This window comes from Bos mutus, chromosome 17 (genome assembly GCF_027580195.1).
Source record: "Bos mutus isolate GX-2022 chromosome 17, NWIPB_WYAK_1.1, whole genome shotgun sequence".
NCBI classification, from domain to species: domain Eukaryota; kingdom Metazoa; phylum Chordata; class Mammalia; order Artiodactyla; family Bovidae; genus Bos; species Bos mutus.
In genome coordinates this window covers 1,249,378-1,274,586 of record NC_091633.1, presented here as the reverse complement: position 1 = coordinate 1,274,586, position 25,209 = coordinate 1,249,378, and the positions used below count along the sequence as shown (strand labels likewise).

General features: G+C 53.7%; 1 protein-coding gene across 1 annotated transcript in view; it reads right to left on the bottom strand.

Annotated features, from left to right (window-relative positions):
- Nucleotides 1–25,209, bottom strand: part of LOC102283818 (sodium/glucose cotransporter 1) — a 49,918-nt gene continuing 24,709 nt past the window's right edge. The window contains exons 10-21 of the mRNA XM_070386704.1: nt 24,959–25,179; nt 17,455–17,590; nt 14,830–14,937; nt 13,489–13,711; nt 6,078–6,246; nt 3,582–3,797; nt 2,274–2,373; nt 2,133–2,204; nt 1,902–1,995; nt 826–1,035; nt 422–510; nt 1–275 (exon numbers count right to left, since the gene is read on the bottom strand). Coding sequence (XP_070242805.1) covers nt 1–275; nt 422–510; nt 826–1,035; nt 1,902–1,995; nt 2,133–2,204; nt 2,274–2,373; nt 3,582–3,797; nt 6,078–6,246; nt 13,489–13,711; nt 14,830–14,937; nt 17,455–17,590; nt 24,959–25,179 — 1,913 coding nt within the window. The remainder of the gene's footprint in view (nt 276–421; nt 511–825; nt 1,036–1,901; nt 1,996–2,132; nt 2,205–2,273; nt 2,374–3,581; nt 3,798–6,077; nt 6,247–13,488; nt 13,712–14,829; nt 14,938–17,454; nt 17,591–24,958; nt 25,180–25,209) is intronic.

Sequence of the window (25,209 nt, the reverse complement as noted above, 5' to 3'; positions counted from 1 at the left end):
CTAGTGGAAGTAGATGTGGCAGAGCGCCGTGAGCAGCACCAGGAGCAGCCCGCAGAGCCCGAGCGCCTTGCTCCAGAGGAGCCGCTCCTCCGGCGCCTCCCTCTCCTCTGTCCCTCCCGACGTGGCACGGTGCGCCGTCCCTTCAGCCATGTCATTCTGCTCCGTCTCAGGCACGCCCACCTCTTCCGGGGCCAGCTTGGGGCTGGGCAGCAACTCCAGGCCACAGAACACGTCCCAGGCCTTCCAGAGGCAGCCCCTGTCCTCTACGAACGTGTCTGGAACCGAGGGGATGGGCACAGTCAGGAGGCCACACACAGGAGGGGTCTTCCCAGGGTCTGGCGTCTCGTGGGGAGCCCTGAAGGGAGCCCAGTGGACCGGCTCCCCGTGCGGACAGTAAGCCTCAGCCCTGGCTGTGGAGTGCCTCCCACCAGCCTCAGGGGCACAGAGAGTGGGGCTGGGGGATCACGCTCGCCTATCATCAGCAGAGACTTCAGCCAGCCCAGAGCCCAGCTGGCACAGGGCAGGCCTCCCCTGAGGGCCTACACCGAGCCCAGCTCTGCAGGTCCAGGGCAAGAGGCTGCTCCTCGGAGGACAGAAGAGCCCCGCTGCCCTGCTCTCTCTGCTTAGCAGCCCTGGGAGTGTCTTCTCCAGGCAGTACCAGCCTCAAGGCCTGACCCAAGGACCTTCCGGGTCCTTGGAAGGGGAAATGTTTTCTCCAGGAGCAGGGGGAGGCCCAGGAACTATAGGCAAATTTCCATCCGTATCTCTGGGCCAAATCAGTGAAACGCCTCCCCCTGGGGCTTAGCCGTCCTTCTGGTGTCTGGCAGTGCGGCCGCGCAGGCCAGCACCACGGCCAGCTCCGAGCGCACACAGCCAGGAACGGTGCCCTCCCTGACGACGACAAGCAGTGTGTCCAGCAGTGCGTGCGGCGACCTGCTCTGCGTCTCACCCCCTTGGGCAGCGGCCGCGCCAGCTGTGCCCCGAGGCTGAGGCAGCACCGGGATCGTGGAGCTCGCCGGCCGGTGTTCCAGGGGCCTGTGTCACGGGGGAGGGGCTGCCGCCGGGGACCCCAGAGACGAGGGCCTGCGTGGCGGTGAGAGGCCTGGCCTCTCAGATGCTGTTGTCAGCCGCCAGGCCCAGAGGGCTGACCCCCCATGCGGCCACAACCCAAGGGCTATCTGAAGGGAGGCAGGACAGGCCAGTGGCCGCGAGCATGTGCTCTGCAGTCAGCCTGCCCGTGCCCGACCTCCCAGCCCCACCACTGCTGGGTGGTGTGCGGAGCCGGGGCAGACACTTCTGGGTGGGGCCGCAGTCTCCCCATCTGTGAACCAGGACGACAATGGCCCGTCACACCCAGCGGCTGGCACATCCCACATGCACGGCAGGTGTGCACCAGCGTCCTCGTGGTCGTCCACCCACGACTGAGGACAGGACTGCGAGGGGCCCCAGGGACACACCCTGCACGTGTGGCCCTGACGAGCAGTTCCCCCGTCCCCCAGGGAGAGCACTCCCGAGAGCCTGGCACCCTCCAGAGACCCGGGGCCGCCTGGCTGTAGGTGTCAGGAGAGGGTCCCTGGCAGGAGTGGAGGTGGGGCCCCAGGACGATGTCCCCCAGACATGCCTGCCACAGCGTCCCCTCGGCGCCCCCCCCGCCGCCCCGGTCCCTGGCTGCAGACTCAGCGCTAATCCCGTTAGGCTTTATCTGCTTGCGTCAGTGCTTCAGGAGGTGCGGGTGCCCTCCCCGCGGCCGCACACGCCTCTCTGACCCCCCTGCTGAGCGCTTTCCCCTGGGCCTCCTGGAGACCCCGACCCAAGCCTCTCCTGGACACTCTCCCTGCTGGGACTGAAACTCAGGTGTCTGCAGCGGTGTCCCTGGCGCCCTCGCGGGGGCAGCTGCCCACCACTCCTTGCGGACAATGCCCGCCTGCGCCCAGGAGCCTCTGGCTTGAACCGCTGTGAGAGTGCCGTGACCCACTGTCCCTCCCCCACCCCATCCTGGGGCACACGGTAATCCGTGCATCCCTCCCGCCCCACCGCAGACACTTCTAGATTGCCAGACGCTTCTGTTTCTCCGCCCCTCGCTTTGTGCCAGACCCTCCCCCGCTCCCCCTGCATCTGCTGACGCCTCCCACCTCCATATTCCTGGGCCAGAACCCCAGAGAGGGGTCTCGGAGGCATCACGGGGCCTCCGCCTCGAGGCGCTTCTGGGCGTGGAGACCGCGGGCTTGTGGGCGGGAGCAGGCCCCTCCAGTCGCTGGCTTCCGGCCTCTCACCTGGCTGTGCCTGGGGCTCGGGGCTCTTCACCTCTGTGTCCTCATCCAGGTCCACCCTCTCCTCCTGGCTGTTCCGCAAACTCCAACAGAGGCGGTGGAGCTGAGGGGAGACAAGGGGCCTGTTGCCACCAGGGCCCTATTGTCGGGGTTTATGGTGTCACAGCTGGGCACCAGGGTCTCCAGGGACTGAAAAGAGGTGTGGTCATTGGTTCCAACAAGGGAGGAAGGAAGGGGTGGGGAAAGCGTGGTGCTCAGGAACCCCGGGTTTCAGTTCTGGCCTCGCGAAGGGCGAGCTCAGTGTCCTGGGCTGGACACTGGCGGCACGAGGCACATGCTCAGCGCACCTTCTGGCGACCGAGGTCCAGGAAGCTGTGCCCTCCAGGCTGGGAGAAGCGGCCCCGCACCCCTGGTCTGCTGCTCCTGGGTCACCCACAGGGTGGACCCAGGGGCTGATTTCCTGCTGGAAGAACCTCCTGGCTGTCAGAGACGAGCGCTCACACACAGCCCAGGGGAGGCTTGGCCTGCCTCATCCTGGGTACTCGGTGTCCTGGCCCCGGCAGGGCTCTCCCACTCACACTCTGCAGGTGTCTGCAGGCGCAGAAAGCGGCCGGAGCAGAGGCATGTTCCCGGCCCAGCTCCCGTCCAGACCCCAGGGCGTGTGTCTCACAGGCCCCTCCCTCCAAGCGCCGCCTCCCTTCTCTTCCCCGGACCCTCCCTGCTGGCCTCCAGCTCAGCCAAGCCTGGGGGTCCTGCTGGGCCCACTGGCCACGCCTGTACAGGTGACACAGCGGCGTCTGCTCAGGCCCAGCAGGCCGCTGGCTGGCTCTGGAGTCACGGACAAGTGACCGCACTCCTCGGAGCCCAGGCATTTTATATTCCAACTAGAGTGGCAGACGCCTCTTCCTGGGCAGGGCAAGCGGCCGGACAGGAGAAGGGGCGTGCGGGCCGCTGGCCACAGCTCTGCGGGCATTCCTGTCGCCCCACCCCCACCCGCACCCCCACTGGCCAGGCGGGCGGCCAGGACGACCCTGCTTCTATGAACTCACACCAGAGTGAGCGACCTCAGTGCTTCACAGAAAATTTGTATTTTGAAAGTCAAACGTCTCACTCTGGGTGAATGCTTCATTGGAGGATCACCTTTTAGTTCAGCTCTGTGCTTAAGGCAAGGAGGTTACTTGCCTGTTTCTGACCCGTATGTCACCCCGACCCCCAGCCCTCCCGCTTCTCTTCAGCCGCTTTTCTCCCAAGCTGCTCCCAGGACGCAGGGCCCGCAGGTCGGCCCCAGAGCACGCCCACGGCAGCACTCACATGTTTGTCTGGAATCGGCACGGTGAACATGGAGATGCCCAGGACAGTGATGAGGCTGATGGTGAAGAGGATCATGGCGAAGTAGAGGTAGTGCACGCCGCAGATGATCCGGGGGCACTTCCTGTTCACGGAGCAGCTCCAGGGCCCGTAGGCAAACTCGGACAGCATGCGACAGGAGCCGATCACAAGGCCGCTGGCCAACCCCCAGAAGGCGCCCTGCAGAGGAGGAGCCCAAGTCACCGGGAGCAGGGTGGCCTGAGCCGAGTCGTCTGGGTCTAAGCTGAGCCCGGCACAGCAAGGGCTTCACGCGCCCTGCAGAGCCGTCTCGGCAGCGGGAGACGACACCGCCCGGACGAACAAAGACCGAGAGGCGCGCACACTCTACCAAGTCCATCGGAGAACTCAGGGAACACTGGAGACACGTCGAAGTCAGACGACGAAGACACATCCCAAACAGTGTCCGAGAAGACCTGTCTCGCCTGCTGCGGTGGGGGCACCTCCATCTCCCCAGCTACTCAGGCACAGACCCAGGAGACGTCCCTGGCCCCTTCCCCCCCAACCCTGCCCTGCCCTCGATCGACCAGTGAGTCATGCTGTCACTCCCACGGAGACCACCTCCGTCACGATCGTCCGCTGTCTCTCACACGGGGCCTCCCTTCCTGGTCTCTCCTCGCCCGCAGTCCGAGGAGCCCGCGTGAGCTCTTCGAAGCATGGGTCAGGGAGTGCCCTGTCTCTGCAGAAGCCCTTGTGGCTTCTCCTGGCCGCCCTGAGAAGCAAGGCTCAGCTGCTCCGCTGACCTCACCTGGCTCCGCCCTCCTGTCGGTCCCCTCCAGCCACCAGGCATGCCCTTTCCCTGTCTGCCAAGCCTCTGCACGTGCCCTTCTTCCTGCTTCGGTCTCTCCCCAGATCTCGGTGGTTCTGGCTCGCCCTTCAGGATGCAGGTTCTAGGCCACTTTCTTAGGAGAAATCTCCCACGACCTTGGCTGATGTCCTTGTGCTCCACGCCCTGCCCCCAGCATCTGCCCTGCTCACCTCCATGCTTCTTTACTTTCCCCTCCCCTTCTTTACTTTTAAGCAGCACTACCCCACTCTCAGAAATCCTATCTGTTCACTGGGTACCGTCTGTCTCCTCCACAGAGACATTGTACTCCTCAGCCTAAGGACTTGGACTTGGGCTTGGAGCCAGTCTCAGGGACGGCTGGATGTCGGAGGAGGCAGAGGATGCAGTGTGTGCAGGAAGAGTCCTGGAGAAAGAACTGAAACCAAAGGCCAGGAGAGTGGTCCACAGGCCCCATTTATTGAAGGAGACGTGCAGGAAAGGGAAGACCGAGGGACAGATGAGGGTGAGAGAGAGGGCCTGGAGAAGTTCTCCAGGCCAAGAAAGGGACCCACAACATGCTGTAACCTTGGACCAGGGTAGCCGGACAGCCACTGACAAGCTCCCCAGTTTCCCTTGGTGGCAGCCCCAACACCCCGAGAGTGACTCAGAGGTGGGAGGCAGACCGTTCTGACCGCCTGCTCCTCTTGCCCACGCCCCTCCCAAGCAAGCACAGGGAGGAGCATTTTCAGAACCCAGACGCCCCCTCACCCCATTCTTGGTGCTAAACTGAGTCCTGGTGAGCTGAGCCGTGGCTTGGTGGTAAAGAATCCACGCCAATGCACGAGACTCAGGTCTCATGTAGGTTTAATCCTTGGGTTGGGAAGATCTCCTGGAGAAGGAAACGGCAACCTACTGCAGTATTTTTGTCTGGAAAATCCCATGGACAGAGGAGCCTGGTGGGCTACAGTCCACGGGGGTCACAAAGAATCAGACACAACTGAGTGACTGAGCGTGCACCCACAAGCTGAGCAGAGCAGAAAGCTCTAGCCAACTGGCCTGGAGGACTGAACACCTGGCCTGAGCCTGCAGGAGGCAGCAGCCAAATGGAGGTGGACAAAGAGTCTCACGGCAAAGCAAAGACTCCGTGGGGAAGGACAGGGGCCACAGAGGGCAGGGGACAGGCAGTCAGCACCGCACGTGACCAGCAGCACCCAGGCCCGGGGGCTGCATGCGGAGCAGCCAGGGCTGGTGGGCAGGCAGGAGCCAGGTCTCAGAGGCGCTGAGCTCAGAATGCGTGCAAGGCAGGAAAAACAAGTCCGGATGTGACTCAACTAACCAGTGAAAAGGTTCTGGCAAACCGTGCTTCCAGTCTCACGGGTGAGATGATCGAACCGTTAGTTGGGACCTTTATCTAGTTCTACATGTGGTGAAGAGATGGTCTTCGTGAAGGGAAGGTGGTAGGAGCCTGGGGCTGAACATCCCCCTGAGCGTCTGACATCTCTGAGCAGGAAAGCATCCTCCTGCAGAGGCCAACAGCAGAGGGCCCTCCTGCGGCTAGACAAGCGTGCAGGAGGGCCCCACGTGCTCTGCCCCGTGCAAGGCAGGGCCGGAGGCGGGCGGCCTTGGGAGGGCGGAGCCTGCTCCCACCCGCCCACCCCGCGGTGTGAGCCACCTACCTGCTCAGTGACCCTCTTGCAGAAGACGGCCAGCAGGAACGTGGCGGCCACGGGTGGCGTCAGGTAGCTGAGCAGCGTGTGCATGTACTCAAACAGCTGCTCCCTGTGAGCCACCTGCAGGGCAGGCACCCAGGCGACCGAGACGGCGAGCAGGACTATAACAAAGAGCCTGCAAGTTCAACCGAAGGTCAGCGACACTGAGGGGTTTGTGCTTGTCTGTTTAACCTGCCAATAGAACACCTGCAAACCATAAACTATGAGCTAGTTCTAATCACTCCTTAGGGTACATTTGGATGCCCGTTCCTTAAGTGTGGCAGAGGAGACAGCATACCCCTAAACACTAACGGGGCCCGAGGGTTCTTAAAACCCCTTCAACTTCTGGACTGGATCGTGCGTAGATTTTCATCACATTTGGAGGGTGTGTCTTGAGGTGGTCATGCTTACAATATACAATACATGGAAAACGTTACTTCCTTGAGGGATAACGCACTTGTACACACTTCAAATGGAGCACTGACGCGCCTGACTTTACAGACTGCTGTCAGCTCCCTTACGCCCTCGGCTGCTCATGCGGGAAAGCTGCCCAACAGTCCACAACGAGCAACCAAGCAACTGGTGAGAGACAGAAAAGGCTGAGCAAAGATTCCATTGCCTGCAGAGGGAACCGCCTAGGGCTTTCCACTGAAAGCAGAGAGTGTGTCCGGGACTAAGAATTCGCTACATGACTAGAGAAAACTGACGCAGAGTCACACTGCTGCTGCTGCTGCTAAGTCACGTCAGTCGTGTCTGACTCTGTGTGACCCATAGACGGCAGCCCACCAGGCTCCCCGTCCCTGGGATTCTCCAAGCAAGAACACTGGAGTGAGTTGCCATTTCCTTCTCCAATGCGTGAAAGTGAAAAGTGAAAGGGAAGTCGCTCAGTCGTGTCCAACTCCTAGCGACCCCATGGACTGCAGCCTACCAGGTTCCTCCGTCCATGGGATTTTCCAGGCAAGAGTACTGGAGTGGTGTGCCATTGCCTTCTCCGCAGAGTCACACTGACCAAGCATGAATGCCAGGCCCCCTGTGTCAGCCTAGAGGGGTGGGGTGGGGACGGAGATGGGAGGGAGGTTCACAAGGAGGGGAGACGTGTATACCTACGCCTGATTCATGCTGAGGTTTGACAGAAAACAACAAGATTCCATAGAGCAATTATCCTTCAATAAAAATTAAATTAATTTGAAAAAAAAAGAGGCCTCCTTAAGTTCAAGGGAATCGGCTAGGAATTTACCTGCATACTTGAACAAAAGCCAATATTCTTCAGAGGAACATGATCCAGAATTTCTACTATTATCTACAATGTTAAGTATATAATAAAACTTTTCTATGAATGGGGAGAAGAAAGAAAATGTAACCTACAGTCAAGGAAAACAGACGTCAAAAGAAATCAACCGCAAGATGGTTCAGGTATTAAAATGACCACAGGCTTCAAAGCAACTACTACAGTTATCTTAAAGAATTTGGACGAAATGATAGTTATGAGTGAATAGATGGGAAATCAAGGCAGAAAATGGAATACTAGAGAAAATTTTAAAACCAACAAAACAGACACTCCAGAACTAGAATTCCAGTTGAAAATATGAAATGAAAAATTCACAGGTTGGCCTTAACAGTAAATTGGAAATGGCAGAAGAAAGGGCCAATATCCTCAAGGGAGACTGTGATGAAAATCGAAACTGAAGAACACAGAGAAAAAAATTTTAAAAATAAACAGTGCCTCCATGAGCTGTGGACAATATCAAAAGGCTAATATGTGTGTAAGCAGAAGAGGGACGCAGCAGACAGACATGCAGAGAGATAATGGTCAACAATTTCCCAGATCTGGTGAAAAACATTAATTTGCAGATTAAGAATTTCAGCAAAACCCAACCAGCACATCCATAACAAAACTGCTGAAAACCAAAAACGAAGAGAAAATTGTAAAAATCCAGGAAAGAAGACGCATTACATACACAGAGCAGTACTATGAATTATAGATGACTTCTGATCAGAAAGAAGAGGAACTTGGACAACTTTAACAGCAGCAATAATAGAATTAAAAATGCACAAGGACCTGGTAAACATTGTTCCAAAGAAGATATTCAGATGGCCAACGGGTACATGAAAAGGCGCTCAGCACCACTCATCAGGGAGAGGCAAGAACTACAGTGCGATGCCGTCTCATACCCGCTAGAAGGGCTGCCGTCAGAAAGACGAGAGATGACACGTGCCGGTGGGGAGGGGAGAAAGGGGCGCTGGGGACGCTGGTGCGAGCGTAAGCTGGTGCAGCCGCTACGGAAAACAGGACGGAGGCGCCTCAAGAAACCAAAAACAGAACTACAGCTCAGGCTAGTTCCAGTAGTCGCCCAGTCCTGTCTGACTCTTTGCGACCCCATGGACTGCAGCACGCCAGGCCTCCCTGTTCATCACCAACTCTCAGAGCTCACTCACACTCATGTCCATCGAGTCGGTGATGCCATTCAACCATCTCATCCTCTGTCGTCCCCTTCTCCTCCCGCCTTCAATCTTTCCCAGCATCAGGGTGTTTTCCAATGAGTCAGTTCTTTGCATCAGGTGGCCAAAGTACTGGAGTTTCAGCTTCAGCATCAGTCCTTCCAATGAATATTCAGAACTGATTTCCTTTAGGACTGACCAGTTTGATCTCCTTGCTGTCCAAGGGACTCTGAAGAGTCTTCTCCAACACCACAGTTCAAAAGCACCAATTCTTCATCACTCAGGTTTCTTTATAGTCCAACTCTCACATCCATACATGACCACTGGAAAAACCACAGCCTTGACTAGACGGACATTTGTCAGCAAACTAATGTCTCTTTTTAATATGCTGTCTAGGTTGGTCATAGCTTTTCTTCCAAGGACCAAGTGTCTTTTAATTTCACGGCTGCAGTCACCATCTGCAGTGATTTTCGAGCCCAAGAAAATAAAGTCTCTCACTGTTTCCACTGTCTCTCATCTATTTCCCATGAAGTGGCAGGACCGGATGCCGTGATCTTAGTTTTCTGAATGTTGAGTTTTAAGCCAACTTCTTCACTCTCTTCTTTCACTTTTATGAAGAGGCTCTTCTTCACTTTCTGCCAGAAGGGTGGTGTCAGCTACATATCTGAGGTTATTGATATTTCTCCCGGCAATCTTGATTCCAGCTTGTGCTTCCTCCAGCCCAGTGTTTCTCATGATGTACTCTGCATAGAAGTTAAAAAAGCAGGGTGACAATATACAGCCTTGACGTACTCCTTTTCCTGTTTGGAACCAGTCTGTTCCATGTCCAGTTCGAACTGTTGCTTCCTGACCTGCATACAGGTTTCTCAAGAGGCAGGTCAGGTGTTCTGGTATTCCCATCTCTTTCAGAATTTCCCACAGTTTATTGTGATCCACACAGTCAAAGGCTTTGGTGTAGCCAATAAAGCAGAAGTGGATATTTTTCTGGAACTCTCTTGCTTTTTTGATGATCCAGCAGATGTTGGCAATTTGATCTCTGGTTCCTCTACCTTTTCTAAATCCCACTTGAACATCTGGAAGTTCATGGTTCAGGTACTGTTGAAGCCTGACTTGGAGAATTTTGAGCATTACTTTGCTAGCGTGTGAGATGAGTGCAAACGTGTGGTAGTTTGAACATTCTTTGGCATTGCCCTTCTTTGGGATTGGAATGAAAACTTAACTTTTCCAGTCATGTAGCCATTGCTGAGTTTTCCAAAATTTGCTGGCACATTGACTGCAGCACTTTAACAGCTTCATCTTTTAGGATTTGAAATAGCTCAACTCGAATTTCATCACCTCCACTAGCTTTGTTCATAGTGATGCTTCCCAAGGCCCACTTGACTTCACATTCCAGGATGTCTGGCTCTGGGTGAGCGATCAGACAATTGTAGTTATCTGGGTCATTAAGATCTTTTTTGTATAGTTCCTCTGAGTATTCTTGCTACCTCTTCTTAATATCTTCTGCTTCTGTTAAGTCCGTACCATTTCTGTCCTTTATTGTGCCCATCTTTGCATGAAATACCACATGACCTGGCGATTCCACTTCTGGGTATATATCGAAAGGAAACACGGATCGCTACCTTGAAGAGATCGCTGTACACTTTACCTGTTTTTAATAGCCAGGACATAGGAAAGCCTAAATGTTTGTCAACAGGTGAATGAATAAAGAATACGTGGTACATGTACACAGCCTATTTTTTTCTTTTCTTTTTCCCCCCACACCTCAAGGCATGTGAGATCTGTTCCCTGACCAGGGATTCAACGTGAGCCCCTGCATTGGAACCAGAGTCTTAACCACTGGACCCAGGGAAAGCGCTCGATTGTTTTCTGTTCGACCTAGCTTTCACTTAATTTTTATTCTTCTGACTTCTTTTGGGCTAATCAAATATTTTATTGGCTAGTTCATATTTTACTGACTTGTTACACATCCTTGAACTGTCCTTATATCGCTCAGTCTAGAGGCCACACATGCACCCTTGACACGCCTCAGTCTGGTACCAGAGAGCCTGAGGCTGTTTACACTCCGTGCAGCCCCTTCTCGCTCCCTCTGGGATTCCTGGTGTGTCCTGCCCCCGTGTTGCTGCCCCACGGACGTCTTTGCTTACTGCTGTCAGCACCCGCTCCCCCGTGTTGCTGCCCCACGGACGTCTTTGCTTACTGCTGTCAGCACCCGCTCCCCCCTGTTGCTGCCCCACGGACGTCTTTGCTTACTGCTGTCAGCACCCGCTCTCTTCCATGTCCCATATACTCACCCTTTATGGTACTCTCCATCCTTCTCTGAAGGTCAGTCTTCCATCCGGGTTATTTTTCCTGCAGCCTAAGACTCCCCTTTCAGTTCAGTTCAGTTCAGTCGCTCAGTCGTGTCCGACTCTTTGCGACCCCATGAATCGCAGCACGCCAGGCCTCCCTGTGCATCACCAACTCCCAGAGTTCACTCAGACTCAAGTCCATCGAGTCAGTGATGCCATCCAGCCATCTCATCCTCTGGCGTCCCCTTCTCCTCCTGCCCTCAATCCCTCCAGCATCAGAGTCTTTTCCTTTGGTATTTCTTATCATGAAATTCCAATGGAATACATTCTCTCAACTTGCATTTATCAGAAAACATGTTTGTTTCACTTTCACTCCGGAGGCTATTCTGATGGGTACTGAACTTCAGGTGGGCAGTGTGTTCCTAGCACTTGAGGATGTCATCCCACTGTCTCCCAGCCTCTACAGTTTCTGCTGAAAACTCCACTATGCGTCTCTGTCGCCCTTTTGGAGGCGATGCGATTCACTTCCTTCTGGCTGCTCTACAGGTCTCCTGTCTCCATCTCCAGCAGCTCCACCACCACACGGTCTGGGTACGGTCTCCTTTGGATCTATCCTGCCAGAGATCTGTGGGATTTCTTGCGTCTCTGGATAGTTGTCCAGACATTTGGAACATTCTTGGTTGTCATCTTTTCGAAATGGCTTCTGCGGTCACACATATATAATCCCAGAGACATAACGTATCACAGCCATCTGTGTCCCCCGTGCGCCTTTTTTCTTCATGCTTTATTTTGGATATTGCTGACTGACCCATTTTCAAGCCACTTACTGTGTCTTCTGCTTCAGCCAATCCCTTGTTAACCCATCGAGCTGTCTTCTTTTCTAACTCATTCGTTTGGCTGCGTCATTGTTCGCTGCAGCGCGCAGGGTCTCTGTGTAACGTAGGATCCTTCATAGCACGTGGGCTTAGTTACCCTGAGGTATGTGGGGTCCCTGACCAGGGATCAAGCCTGCCTCCCCCGCTTTGCGAGGGGGATTCTTAACCACTGGACGAGCAGGGAAGTCTCCACCACTGAGTTCTTAATTTCAGATACTTGTTTTTCAATTCCAGACCTCCTCATTTTTACAAATTCTAATTCTTTGGGAAAGTTCCCAATTCTTTGCATCTATTTTCTTGTACATATTAACCCTGGTTATTTCAAAGTCTTTGTCTGCTAGCTTCACCTGTAGGCCTACGTTCACACGTATGATCCGCTGCATTTCACACATGTGGTAGTATAAATACAGCGGTGAGCAGGGACATTCTCTCCTCTTTTCTTTCTAGCTCCATCAGACATGACTTGATTTTTAGGGTGATACAGATATATTTTACTGGGTTGAAAGGTACCTACTTTATGAAATACTTTTTCATCATCTGGATATATATGATTTTCCTCTTTTGATCCATTAATATGGTGAGGTGTGTTACCACACTTTCTAATATTGAACCACTCTTGCACTTCTGGAAAATAACCACAGCTGGCAATGAAATGTCATTCTGTTCTTTTTAGTATTTTGTTGGATTTGTGTCCACTATTTTATTAACCATTTTTGCATTGGTATTTAACAGTGAGATGAAGCTTTAGTTTTAATTTCTTCTGTGCTGTACTTGTTAGGTTTTGGCATCAATATTTTGAGCTTTATAAAATGAGTATGTCTTCTCTTTCTCCCCGTGTCCTATAACAATTTACATAAAACTTGTATCTGTTTCTTAAAGTTTCTCACAAAAGTGCTTTTTAAAGAGTGAAATGCTAATCAAAATGTCACAGCAAACTCAATTTGCAGGGGTCACACAGGTAAGACAGTGAGCAAGAGGCGCGGAGCGCAGAGAGCATTTGAGGTTCAACGCAGGCCAAGTTCAGCGTGTGGGGCTCGAGGTGGGTCACCCTACGGAGATGACAAGGCCTGTGTCTGCACGTTCGTACCCCTGTGTTATGCCCAGCATTTGTGGCCTCCTGGTGGATGGTGTAGCCCTGAGACGGGTGAGTTCTGCTTACCACGTGGTCAGGCAGACCAGCTCCCTTTTCTGAGCCACTACCCCCATTTGTACAGTAAGAACAAGAACTAAAATTTACCTTTAAAGGCTGTCCTGAGGACTTAGAGAGACCCTGGAATAATGAAACACGCTCGTTCATAAGGACTACTTTGGGGGTACGTTAATAAACTATGCTCATTATCACTGTCTCACCACTTAATTTTCTCCCAAGTATAAACACTTCCCTTTGTGATTATAAAAGCAATACATCTTCACTGCAAAACTGCAACAAAAACAAACAGCACCATACCACGTGTAAAAGCGCTAGCTCTACACACAGTTCAGCTCAGTCGCTCAGTCGTGTCCAACTCCTTGCGACCCCATAAACCCCAGCACGCCAGGCCTCCCCGTCCATCACCAACTCCCGGAGTTTACTGAAGCTCATGTCCATTGAGTCGGTGATGCCATCCAACCATCTCATCCTCTGTCGTCGCCTTCTCCTCCCACCTTCGATCTTTCCCAGCATCAGGCTCTTTTCTACTGAGTCAGTTCTGAGAGCCTAAATGTATAACGTAATGAGTTATCGGGGGCATCATTTCACTGACAGCAGAAACCCGTGAGATTAGAGGAGTACTTCACCTTCCTGTTATCATGAGCTCCTTTTTAGTGGCCGTCGGCCGCATCTGGGGGTAGATGTCCATGGTGAACACGGCGCTGGCACTACTGTATACGGCGGTCAGGGAGGACATGAGGGAGGGCGGACACCAGGCCCAGAGGGAAGGACACCGCCTGGGCCTCCAGCTCCCCGGCCGCCCAGACATGAGGGAGGCCCAGAGGGCGGACACCACCAAGCCGCAGACGCCTGCGGGAGAAGGACACCGCCTGGGCCTCCAGCTCCCCGGCCGCCCCAGGAGGTGCCCGAAGCCTGCCGAGGAGCATTCCCACACGCTGAATCTCGCGCAGGGTGGCAGTCCAGCCAAGATGGGTCCATGCATGAAGCCTGCCCTTGCTCGGTGACAAGCCTCGCAGTCTCCGGCTGGGTCCTTATAACCAGAGTGGTCACTCTGGACATCAGCCTGACGGCCCCCCTGCAGCCCTGTAGAAAGGAAACCACCGCTGTCCCCCTTTAACACATGAGACCCAGAGGGCCAGGCCATTAAGCAAGTGACGCAGCTCCTGGGCCTCACCGTTCCCACCTGCAAGGTGGGTTTAAAAGCGCTTCCCACACAGGGCTGTTTTTACGGTGAAGACAGCGCCCAACACCAGGCAAGCACCCAGCAGACGCTAGCTGTAAACACGACGAGCTCAGCTTCTGGCCTGAAAGGCTGCTCAGCAGCAGGGACTTCTGTGAGTGAGTCCCTCCTGCAGTCAGGAGAGCCTGGGGGGTAACAGAGCCCGTGCAATAGTGCCCCCCACCCCGATTCACCAGGGACGTGGGCCAGGCCACGCAGCCCTCCCATTGCCCCACGGCCCAGGCCGCAGCACCCGCGCACAGACAGAGGCTCAGCTGGAGAAGCCAGGTAACCTCCTTCCTGAGCTGTGGGGCGGCTGGCGCTTCCTTCAGTGGGAGCTGTCTACATCGTATTTCAGGGGAATCAATGTCTCCATGTTGTTGGCCTGCTGGTACACAAAGCTAATGTGGAATTTTAAGAAGCCTGTACTCTTGGCTTGGCTCCTCTGGAGGTGGGGAAGCAGGTGAGAGGAAAGCCACCCCTCTGTCGTCCCACTGGCCCGAGCTCCCTGCCAGCGGGATGCCGCCTTGCTCCCCTGTGTCTCCAGGAACCATCTGTGGTGGCAGCGTGGGGAGGGTACAGGCTCTGTGGGTGCAGATGCCCGTGAGACCCGAGAGTCCAAGTGAGGAAGCAAGAGGAGGCCCCGAGGCTCCAGCGACGCAGAGGGCCTCTGCCACAGCCTCACCTCCCCTGGGGCCCTTACTTCGGACCCTCCGCTCCCAGCCCCAGGCACAGCTCCACTGCTTACCGCTAGGCAGAAGCTCCACCACCAGCAGGGGGTAGGCGATGGGGCTGCAGCTGGCCTGCATGCCACAGTACTTCTTACACTCTGAAGGCACAACACACGCCACCTCATCTGCAGAGAGACAATCGCACCAGCACAGGGCCCGGCTCACCAGGACCTCGGGGTGGAGGGATGGTCGCACCAGCACGGGGCCCGGCTCACCAAGGGCTCAGGGTGGAAGTCGGGGGAGGCGGGGCTTCTGCCAGTTCACCGCTTAACCCGCAGCCAGTCCTGAGACCCCAACAAGCCTTCCGGTAACCCAGTCGGGTGTTGGAAAAGCAAACAATAATTCAGCCTCACACTGACTGGAGGGCCACTCGACCTTCTCCCTTCGTCTCGCAGGGGCTGTTATTTCAGAGGGTGTGGGGAGAAATGTGGACAAAGGCAAGTAAATAAGGGAAAGTGATGGGCCATCGAGAGCTTAAATGGGATAAAAAGCTACCACCTGAGAGAAAAGCAGAAACGAGGAATCCTCGTGGACTAGGAAGAGGCAGGTAGGCCTAGGTTCACTCGGAGAGCAAGCAGTTTCACAGGGGAGGTCGGGGGAGCACGGGAAAACCAAGGGGCAGCTTGTCCTCTGCCTGGCCCCACCCCCGGCCAGCAGGCCCCCAGTCCCCCTCAGTGTGGTCCGAGAAGGGCCCCCGGGCCCCTGGCCATTCTGGACACGCCTTCCCCCACAGGGACCGGCCCCTGCCACTCAAGTGGGCTCCCTGAGACTCGCCTGGCATTTATGCCCAGGCGCAGAAAGGAAGCACTCTTTCCGGGGCTTTCTGGGCTGGAGGCTGGAAGCCTGGCGCCACTGGTGGTCAACTCACAGCAGAGAGAGACTGCGAGAAGGCCAGCTCAAAGGAGGTAAAACGCACATCATTTTCAGTCTAGAGCCCTAATGAACACGGGGACCGCCACAGCAGACCAGACTGACGAACCACCAACGTGGGGGCGTGCAAACCCCGGCTCTGGCCGCCTGAGACCCAGAATCTAGGCCAGAGGCCTTCGTGTTACTGGAAAGCCACCCTCTCCCAGGAAGCGGGTGGAGGCCCAGCTTTCGTGCTGACCGCCCCTCTGGCTCTATTCAAATCCCAGGCGTGTGGATACCATCACAGAGTCTGGCTCTTTCTAGGACTGAGAACAAGTGGTCCCAGGCCCTCGCCTCCCAGGCCCCAGTGCAGTCCCCAGGGCACCTGGTGGGTAGGTAGAGGTGGGGGGGGCGGGCGGGGGAGGCTGGCTCTTCCTGCATCCTGCCGCCCTCCACCACCCCCCAAGCCACCTCTAGAGTCCAGGAGTTGCAGGATTCTGCCCAGTCTTCCTCCTCAGTAGGTGGGGTGGTCTGTGCTGTGCAGGGGGACTGTGGAGGCAGTGCTGCCAAGCCCAGGGGACTCGGGTCCTAGGGAGCATGGAGGAGGGGACTATTTTTTTTTTATATAGTTTACAAACTTTTTTTTTTTTAACGCGGATCATTTTTTAAAGTCTTTACTGAATGTGTTACGATACTACTTCTGTTTATGTTTTGGTTTTCTGGCTGAGAGGCACCGGGGATCTCAGCTCCCTGACCAGGGACCGAACCTATGCTGGAGGGCAGCGTCTTAACCACTGGGCCACAAGGGAAGTCCCATGGGGCCTGTTTTCTACCCTCTGAGGGGGCACCACCTATGAGGCTCCAGAAAGCGCCGCCTGACAGCCAGAGAGCAGGCCTGGGATGCGGGGATGGAGCACGCCTCTCTGCTGGGACTGGAAGGAGTCAGCGCTAAGAGCAGCAAGTCTCCGGGGCAGACTGGCGGCTGGACCACGCTGAGCCACATCTCCCGCACGTGCCCCTTGGTCTGCCGGGGCTGTCGGACACTGCGGCAGAACACCGCGGCAGAAGACTCGAGGGAGCGGCGGCTCTGCCCAGTGGCCGCGCTGTCGGAGTACGTGCGCCATGAAGGTGTAGCACACGTTCGTCGCTCGGTCGTGTCCGACTCTATGTGACCCCGCGGACTGCAGCCTGCCAGGCTCCTCTGTCCGTGGGGTTCTCCGGGCAAGAATGCTGGAGTGGGCTGCCGTGCCTTCTCCCCATAAAGGTGTAAGGGATAAACAGACCTCGTGCCCAGAGGCAGTGCAGCCAGTGAAACGGGGCTGGAGTTGGGTAAGGGACATCACAAAATTAGGACGCTTCTTCATGGAAGCGGGGACGTTTGCGTGGTGCTGAATGGAAAGAACGTGGGTTGTTCTGGGGTTCCACACATGCCGCCCCTGGGCTGAGAGGCTGACGCACCTGGCACCCAGGAGGGCTCGCATGTGTCGCCCACGGCGGCCTCCCCGAGGCCGGGCCTCAGCCCCACACAGACCCAGCCGCGGCTGCAGGCAGCGTCAGCCTCTCCCCCCTGCCGATGTGCCCCTCTGCCATTTCTCTCTTGCCACCTGCCTCCACAGTCCCTGCCAGACTTATGCTCAGCCACGCCCCTCATCTAAACCCATCGCCCCCAAGAAAGCACCCTGGGGCTCCCTGACACCAGCAGGCTGTGGGGGACCTGACAGCCCCAGGCCCTCCCGAGGCCGGAGAGCCAGGAAGTCGCTCAGTGTGAGCGAGCGCAGCAGAGCAGGAGTTACCTGTGTACAGGACACGGCTGATCATCCCTGGCATGACGATGCTGAACATGGGCAACAGCTTCAGGAACCCGCACAGGACGCAGCCGCCCTTCACGTGGGACAAGTTCTTCCCGGCCAGGCAGCCCTGGACGAAGATCTGCAGAGGAAACGCGGGGGCACGGGGGGCTTTCTCAGACTGTGTGAGCCTGGGCTGCCTCTGCACAGACAGGACAGGACAGCTGGGACCTGCAGCAGCAGCAGGGGGTGCCCTGGGGCGGGAAGCGGGGTGCCGACCGCTCACCCCACTCGTCCGGCGCCCCTGGGCACGCAGGGCCTCAGGAGACACGTGTGACAGAGCAGCGCGTCCTGCTCGGCGCACAGCTGCCCGAGCGGATGGGGGCAGCCTGCCCTTGGCCTCATTGCTAGAGCTGCACGCCCAGCGCAGCGGTGCGGCGTTTACCAGCTGCCGCCGGCAAGGACGAGACTCCCGCCCAGAGGACACAGAGCGCCTCTGCCCGTGACATCAGTCCCAGCACAGGTGCGTCCCTCGCAACAAATGGGCGTTCAGAGCTAGGGCCAACCTCACTCGTCTCAGCAGAAACCAGCCAGTGTAGACCCTGACATGCGAAGTCTCCTGGGGGCACATCACGGCCTGTGTCACGGCGCTCTAAGAGGCGGTGTGCGCTCAGCCCAAGCAGGAGCGCACGCGGGCAGATGGAGAAGCACGTGAGAAAGAACACGCAGACGTGGTGTGCTGCATTGAGAAGAGGCAGCATTCTGTAGGAGCTGAAATGATGTGCTAAGGCATACTGAAATAATGGGGAGAAACGCCCGGCGTGTGACGCTGACTAAAAGGCACAGAGTGCAGCAGAGCCGCTGACACTGTGACTCTGTGCCTAGAGAAAGTCCACGGGGTAAACCGGGGCGGCGACAGCGGCTAATCCTGACGGGTAGAATTTTCCTGTTTTTCTCTAATGCTTTCTTGCTTTTCCAAATGCATTACTTTATGAGTAAGACGAAGAACTCAGAGTGGTCCTGCCTCATGCAACAGGCACTGCTTCTCAGGGGGCCAGGCGGCATCCTGCTGCCCGCCCCCCGGCGCCCTGGGGGCCGCTGCTGGGCTGCTGGGCTACACTTCCCTTGTCAGCTTAGCCCTGCGCACAGAAGAGATGGGCTCTAAGCGAGGGGCGGGAGGAGGGCTGGGGCCGAAGCCGACTCTTATTCTGAGGACAGGACAGCCGTGAGGCATGAAGTCATTGCATGCAGAAAGCCCTCAGCACTCACGTAGGTGGTCATGTGTCACTAAGTGGGGCGATGGACAAACTCTTGTTTAAAACGGCAGGCACTGTTGTTCAGTCAGTAAGTTGTGTCTAACTTTGCGACCCCATGGACTGCAGCACACCAGGCTTCCCTGTCCTTCACCATCTCCTGGTTTGCTCAGACTCATGTCCACTGAGTCAGTGATGCCCTTCAACCATCTCATCCTCTGTCGTCCCCTTCTCCTCCTGCCCTCAACCTTTCCCAGCATCAGGGTCTTTTCCAGTGAGTCAGTTCTTCACATCAGGTGGTCAAAGTGGTGGAGCTTCAGTTTCAGTATCAGTCCTTCCAGTGAACATTCAGGGTTGATTTCCTCTAGGACTGACTGGTTGGATCTCCTTCCTGTCCAAAGGACTCTCCAGTCTTCTCCAGCACCACAGTTCGAGAGCATCAATTCTGTGGTGCTCTGCCTTCCTTAGTTTTCAACTCTCACATCTATACGTGATTACTGGAAAGACCATACCCTTGACTATACAGATCTTTGCTGGCAAAGTGATGTCTCTGCTTTTTAATATACTATCTAGGTTTGTCATAGCTTTCCTTCCAAGAAGCAGGAGTCTTCTGATTTCTTGGCTACAGTCACCATCCACAGCGGTAGGCAAAGGAAATCAGTTTTCCTTCTGTCCATTTCTTTGCCTCTTTTTTAAATAAAATTTTTTCTTAAATCATTTTCTTTACTTGTTTGGAAGTTAGAGATTCTACTTTAATGCTTTTAATAATTACCTGTAAAATTTTAACATGGATACAACTTCATATCTAAAGAAAACCAGTATTCGCACACTCAACAATTTCAGGCGCACAGACAGATTTAACTCCAACTGTGGTCTCCGAGTTTAGCTCTGTCTGTTTTACTTCCCGTGAGCATAAGTACAATGACTTTCAGGTACTGCTTTAGATCTGTGCCTGTGCTGGCCAGCATCTCTAGCCATCCCTTCTGCTCTCCAGGACTTCCTTTTCCCTTATGCACCTCCTTCAGTATCTAGGGACGGTTATGCCTTTACTTTTATTATGTTTAAAATATTGATTTGGCTGTGCTGAGTCTTAGTTGCAGCATGTGGGATCTAGTTCCCAGACTAGGGACTGAACCTGGGCCCCCTGCATTGGGAGAGTGGAGTCTCAGCCACTGGACCACCAGGATAGTCCCAGTATGACTTTATTTTGCCCTCAGATCAGATCAGATCAGATCAGTCGCTCAGTCGTGTCTGACTCTTTGCGACCCCATGAATCGCAGCACGCCAGGCCTCCCTGTCCATCACCAACTCCCGGAGTTCACTCAGACTCACGTCCATCGAGTCAGTGATGCCATCCAGCCATCTCATCCTCTGTCGTCCCCTTCTCCTCCTGCCCTCAATCCCTCCCAGCATCAGAGTCTTTTCCAATGAGTCAACTCTTCTCATGAGGTGGCCAAAGTACTGGAGTTTCAGCTTCAGCATCATTCCTTCCAAAGAAATCCCAGGGCTGATCTCCTTCAGGATGGACTGGTTGGATCTCCTTGCAGTCCAAGGGACTCTCAAGAGTCTTCTCCAACACCACAGTTCGAAAGCATCAATTCTTCTGCACTCAGCCTTCTTCACAGTCCAACTCTCACATCCATACATGACCACAGGAAAAACCATAGCCTTGACTAGACGGACTTTTGTTGGCAAGGTAACGTCTCTGCTTTTGAATATGCTATCTAGGTTGGTCATAACTTTCTTTCCAAGGAGTAAGCGTCTTTAATTTCATGGCTGCAGTCACCATCTGTAGTGATTTTGGAGCCCAGAAAAATAAAGTCTGACACTGTTTCCACTGTTTCCCCATCTACTTCCCATGAAGTGGTGGGACCGGATACCATGATCTTTGTTTTCTGAATGTTGAGCTTTAAGCCAACTTTTTCACTCTCCACTTTCACTTTCATCAAGAGACTTTTGAGTTCCTCTTCACTTTCTGCCATAAGGGTGGTGTCATCTGCATATCTGAGGTTATTGATATTTCTCCCAGCAATCTTGATTCTAGTTTGTGTTTCTTCCAGTCCAGCGTTTCTCATGATGTACTCTGCATATAAGTTAAAAAAGCAGGGTGACAATATACAGCCTTGATGAACTCCTTTTCCTATTTGGAACCAGTCTGTTGTTCCATGTCCAGTTCTAACTGTTGCTTCCTGCCTGCATACACATTTCTCAAGAGGCAGATCAGGTGTTCTGGTATTCCCATCTCTTTCAGAATTTTCCACAGTTGATTGTGATCCACACAGTCAAAGGCTTTGGCATAGTCAATAAAGCAGAAATAGATGTTTTTCTGGAACTCTCTTGCTTTTTCCATGATCCAGCGGATGTTGGCAATTTGATCTCTGGTTCCTCTGCCTTTTCTAAAACCAGCTTGAACATCAGGAAGTTCATGGTTCACATATTGCTGAAGCCTGGCTTGGAGAATTTTGAGCATTACTTTACTAGCGTGTGAGATGAGTGCAATTGTGCGGTAGTTTGAGCACTCTCTGGCATTGCCTTTCTTTGGGATTGGAATGAAAACTGACCTCTTCCAGTCCTGTGGCCACTGCTGAGTTTTCCAAATTTGCTGGCATATTGCGTGCAGCACTTTCACAGCATCATCTTTCAGGATTTGGAATAGCTCAACTGGAATTCCATCACCTCCACTAGCTTTGTTCGTAGTGATGCTTTCTAAGGCCCACTTGACTTCACATTCCAGGATGTCTGGCTCTAGGTCAGTGATCACACCATCGTGATTATCTGGGTCGTGAAGATCTTTTTTGTACAGTTCTTCTGTGTATTCTTGCCATCCCTTCTTAATATCTTCTGCTTCTGTTAGGTCCATACCATTTCTGTCCTTTATCGAGCCCATCTTTGCATGAAATGTTCCTTTGGTATCTCTGATTTTCTTGAAGAGATCCCTAGTCTTTCCCATTCTGTTGTTTTCCTCTATTTCTTTGCATTGATGGCTTCTGAGTAATACTTAGCTGGGCACCTAATTGAAAGTGGGCATCTTCCTCAGTCCTTCGAAAGGTTTCCTCCTCTCCCTCAGGTTATGCTGTTACAAAGTCTGTTCACCAAGAGGTGACTCTGTGTAGATTTGCACGGGAGTCACTGTGATTCCTGAATCTGAAGAGTCCTGCTGTTAGAACGACTGTAAAAATTCTCAGTTATTTTCTTTTCAAATATTGCTTCTCCTCTTTCCTCCTGGAATTTGAAGGAAGTATTTCAATTCCGTCATCCATGTCACAGTCTCTCGTTCACACTTTTTTTGTACTGTTAGGGCAACTGCTTCAGTTCTCTCTTCCAGGTTGCTAACTCTTTCCTTCAGCTATGTTTAATCTGTTATCTTAACAGTTACTGAATTTTACATTTCAACAAGGATATTTTGCATTTCCAGGAGTTTGAGTTTTAAATCTCACTGGTCATTTTTGATGGAATTGTGTGTTCATGTTTTCAGGTCCACTTTCACTTCCTTATATGCGTATTTTGTGTTTGGTATCTAACACCTCGGTTTTGTGAAGTATGGGGGTTTCTTGCCGTGGTGGTTAGGTTCCCGCCTGTTTTCTATCTTTTACAGAAGGATTTTTCTTGTCTTCGAGGCAAGGCAGCATAATGAGACACGTGATAAGCAGAAGAGGAGGAATACAAGCAACAAGGCTGCGCCGCATCACAGAGCACGCGGGGCGCGGGCGCTCTTCCGGCTTCCGGGCCCTCCAGTCCGCACAGCTTGGCGCTCCGTCAGTGCGGCTCTGGGCACGGCGGCCCCGCGGCTGACAGGTGCGAAGCAGTCCCCAGTGTTAGCTTCCCCCGCCACCCAAGCCGGTCTCATCCTCCCACCTCAGTGCGATCGATGCGGTCATCAAGGCCTCATGTGGTCCCTCGTGAACCTGGATGAGGATTTGGGGGTGCATTCTGGGGAACATGCCTGCTTGGTCACAGAGCACAGCATACCAGACTTGATTCAACACGCAGTCCTCCAGAGCAGGCTACCCCGACCTGCACTCTCACCAGAACCGCACGAGGACCCCTATACATCCACGTCCTCCCCAGAGCTTGGCATCATCAGGCTTCCTGATTTTTGCCAGTCTCATTGTGGTTTTAAATTGCACTCCCCTGATAATACTGGGCTATATTTCATTTTCTACAAATTGCCTGTCGCTGTCTTTTGCCCCCGTGGCTGTGTGGCTGCTGGAGTGCCTTTTTCTTATGGGTTTGCTATTAGTCTGCCGCTCACTGCAAACATTTCTAATGGTCTCCTCTGGCCCATCATCCGTCAACTTTGTCTAGAGCGTCTTTGTTAGAAACACCCTCCTTGCAATGTGGTCAAACCGCTATGACTTACACTCCCCACAACTAATAAAGTATTCACCAGTGTTGCCTTCCCTTATTAGAGTATGGGTTTCCTTTTCACAGTTAAGTCTTTAATTCACCGGAAGTCTCCCCTGTTGATTGGTGGAGCCTCCAGAACATATGTTAAATCCCTGCAAGTATGTGAGTCTGTCTCTGAGCTCTTTGCTCTGTTGGTCTGTATGTCGATTCCTGGGAATTTCAAACTGCTTGCGTTACTGCAACTTTGTCGATGTTTAAATATCTGGTCGGGCAAGTTCTCCCACTTTGTTCTTCATTTTCAACCTCGGGTTAGCTATCTGTGACATCCCCTTTCATAAAAGGCTTAAACCCTTTTTACTGTGATATCACACAGGGACGCATGCTATAGCACGTTATGGAGCGCTGTAGTTCCGTTACCGTGGAGCCACCACCCAATTCAAGAGGTGCAACTCTGCCGAGCCCCAGAAGCCTCTCTCCGTGATCCTGTTTTTAAACATCAAGGTAAAATTCACGTAGCGTATAACTATCCGTTCATCTTCTACTTTCGGGCATGCTGTGCAGCATGTGGGATCTGTTTCCCAGCCAGGCATCAATCTTGTGCCCCTGCGCTGGAGATGAGGCGTCTTAGCCCCTGGCCTGTCGGGGAAGCCTCTGTGATTACCATTTAAAGTAAACAGTTCAGCAGCGGTTGGTGCCTCCCAATGTCGCACCATCTCCACCTCTTTACAATGTCAAGACCTTCTCATGACCCAGAACAACACCCAGGCCCACAGAAGTGGTCACTCTCCATTCCTCCTCCACTCGTCCCCTGTGAGGCACTAATTGGATTTTTGTCTCCATGGATTTGCCTGTTCTGAATGTTTCATATAAAAGGAATCATACAACAGGTGAACCGCTGAGCCTGGCTTCTTTCACTGAGCATAACGTTCTTAGATTCATCAAACACGTAGCATGTAACAGAATTTCATTTCTTTTTATGGCTGAATAATATTCCCACACACAGGCACGCGTTTTGTTCATTCACTCCTTGGTGGATATCTGGGTCATTTCCACTTTTCAATGATTGTCGCGAACGCTGTCATGTGCGCTTCTTTTTAACCTCAGCTCTTCCCCTTGCTTCAGAAATGACTGCTTTACCGACCTTTCCTCCTTGCTTTTCTTTAGTCTTTTGCTACTTAATTGTGTGGGCTGAAACGAGGTAATCGGCACTGCCCGTGCTCCACTCGGTGAGCATGACCGCACAGCCCCTGGCCTCCTGCTCCAGAGGCTCGCTCCCGGCGTGCTGTGCAGCTGCACTTCCTTCCTTTATTGCCCTTCCACCGTATGAACATTTCACAACTCAGTGATCGACCACTGATAGAACCATGTCATCTTTAGAGTAAGCTTTGAGTCCTGACCAAAAAATCCAACTGAAATACTGATTAGCAGCATTTAATTTTTAGGAAAACTGACATTTTTCATGAGCAAAAAATTGTGCTTTGCAGATAATGAGAGGGAAGAAGAAGAAGTGAAAACAGGTGCTGTGCTACAGATGGGACTGGGAGAGAGACCCCTTTTTAAAATGTTATTATTTTGCAAACATGCTGCATTTTAAAAAGTTTTTTAAAAGTTTTTTGGCCATACCCCACAGCACGTGGGATCTTAGTTCCCCATCCAGGGGTGGAACCCACGTCTCCTGCATTGGAAGGCAGAGTCTAAACCAATGAACCATCAGGAAGTCCTCCACCACCACCTTTTTTTTCTTAACTGCCACATTAAACTTTTTTCCCAAATTTTAGAGACCTCTTTTAGACAGCACACGGTGCTGCGGCATCTGGGCACCGCATGAGGCTGGGAGGGAAGCCTGCCTGAGGTCCCCCCGCCCCCGCCCCCACCGGCCGCAGACCCATCAGCGCCACCTGTCTCCTTACCTGGTCAGTGCACCAGTAGTACAAGGAAATGGTGGAGAGGCCAAAGACGACCCCAGGCCAGGGGACGTCTCCGGTGACGGGGTCTCGGAAAACGTGGAAGGCGTCCGCACGTGGTACGAAGCACTCCATCGGGGCGGTCCAGTTCCCTTCCTGGGTGACGGTCGGCTTGGCCTCCGGGTACCTGCTCTCTAGCTCCTGGTATCCGCCTATCTCGTTAAAGGCTTGAAAACACCACACAGTCGCTCAGTACC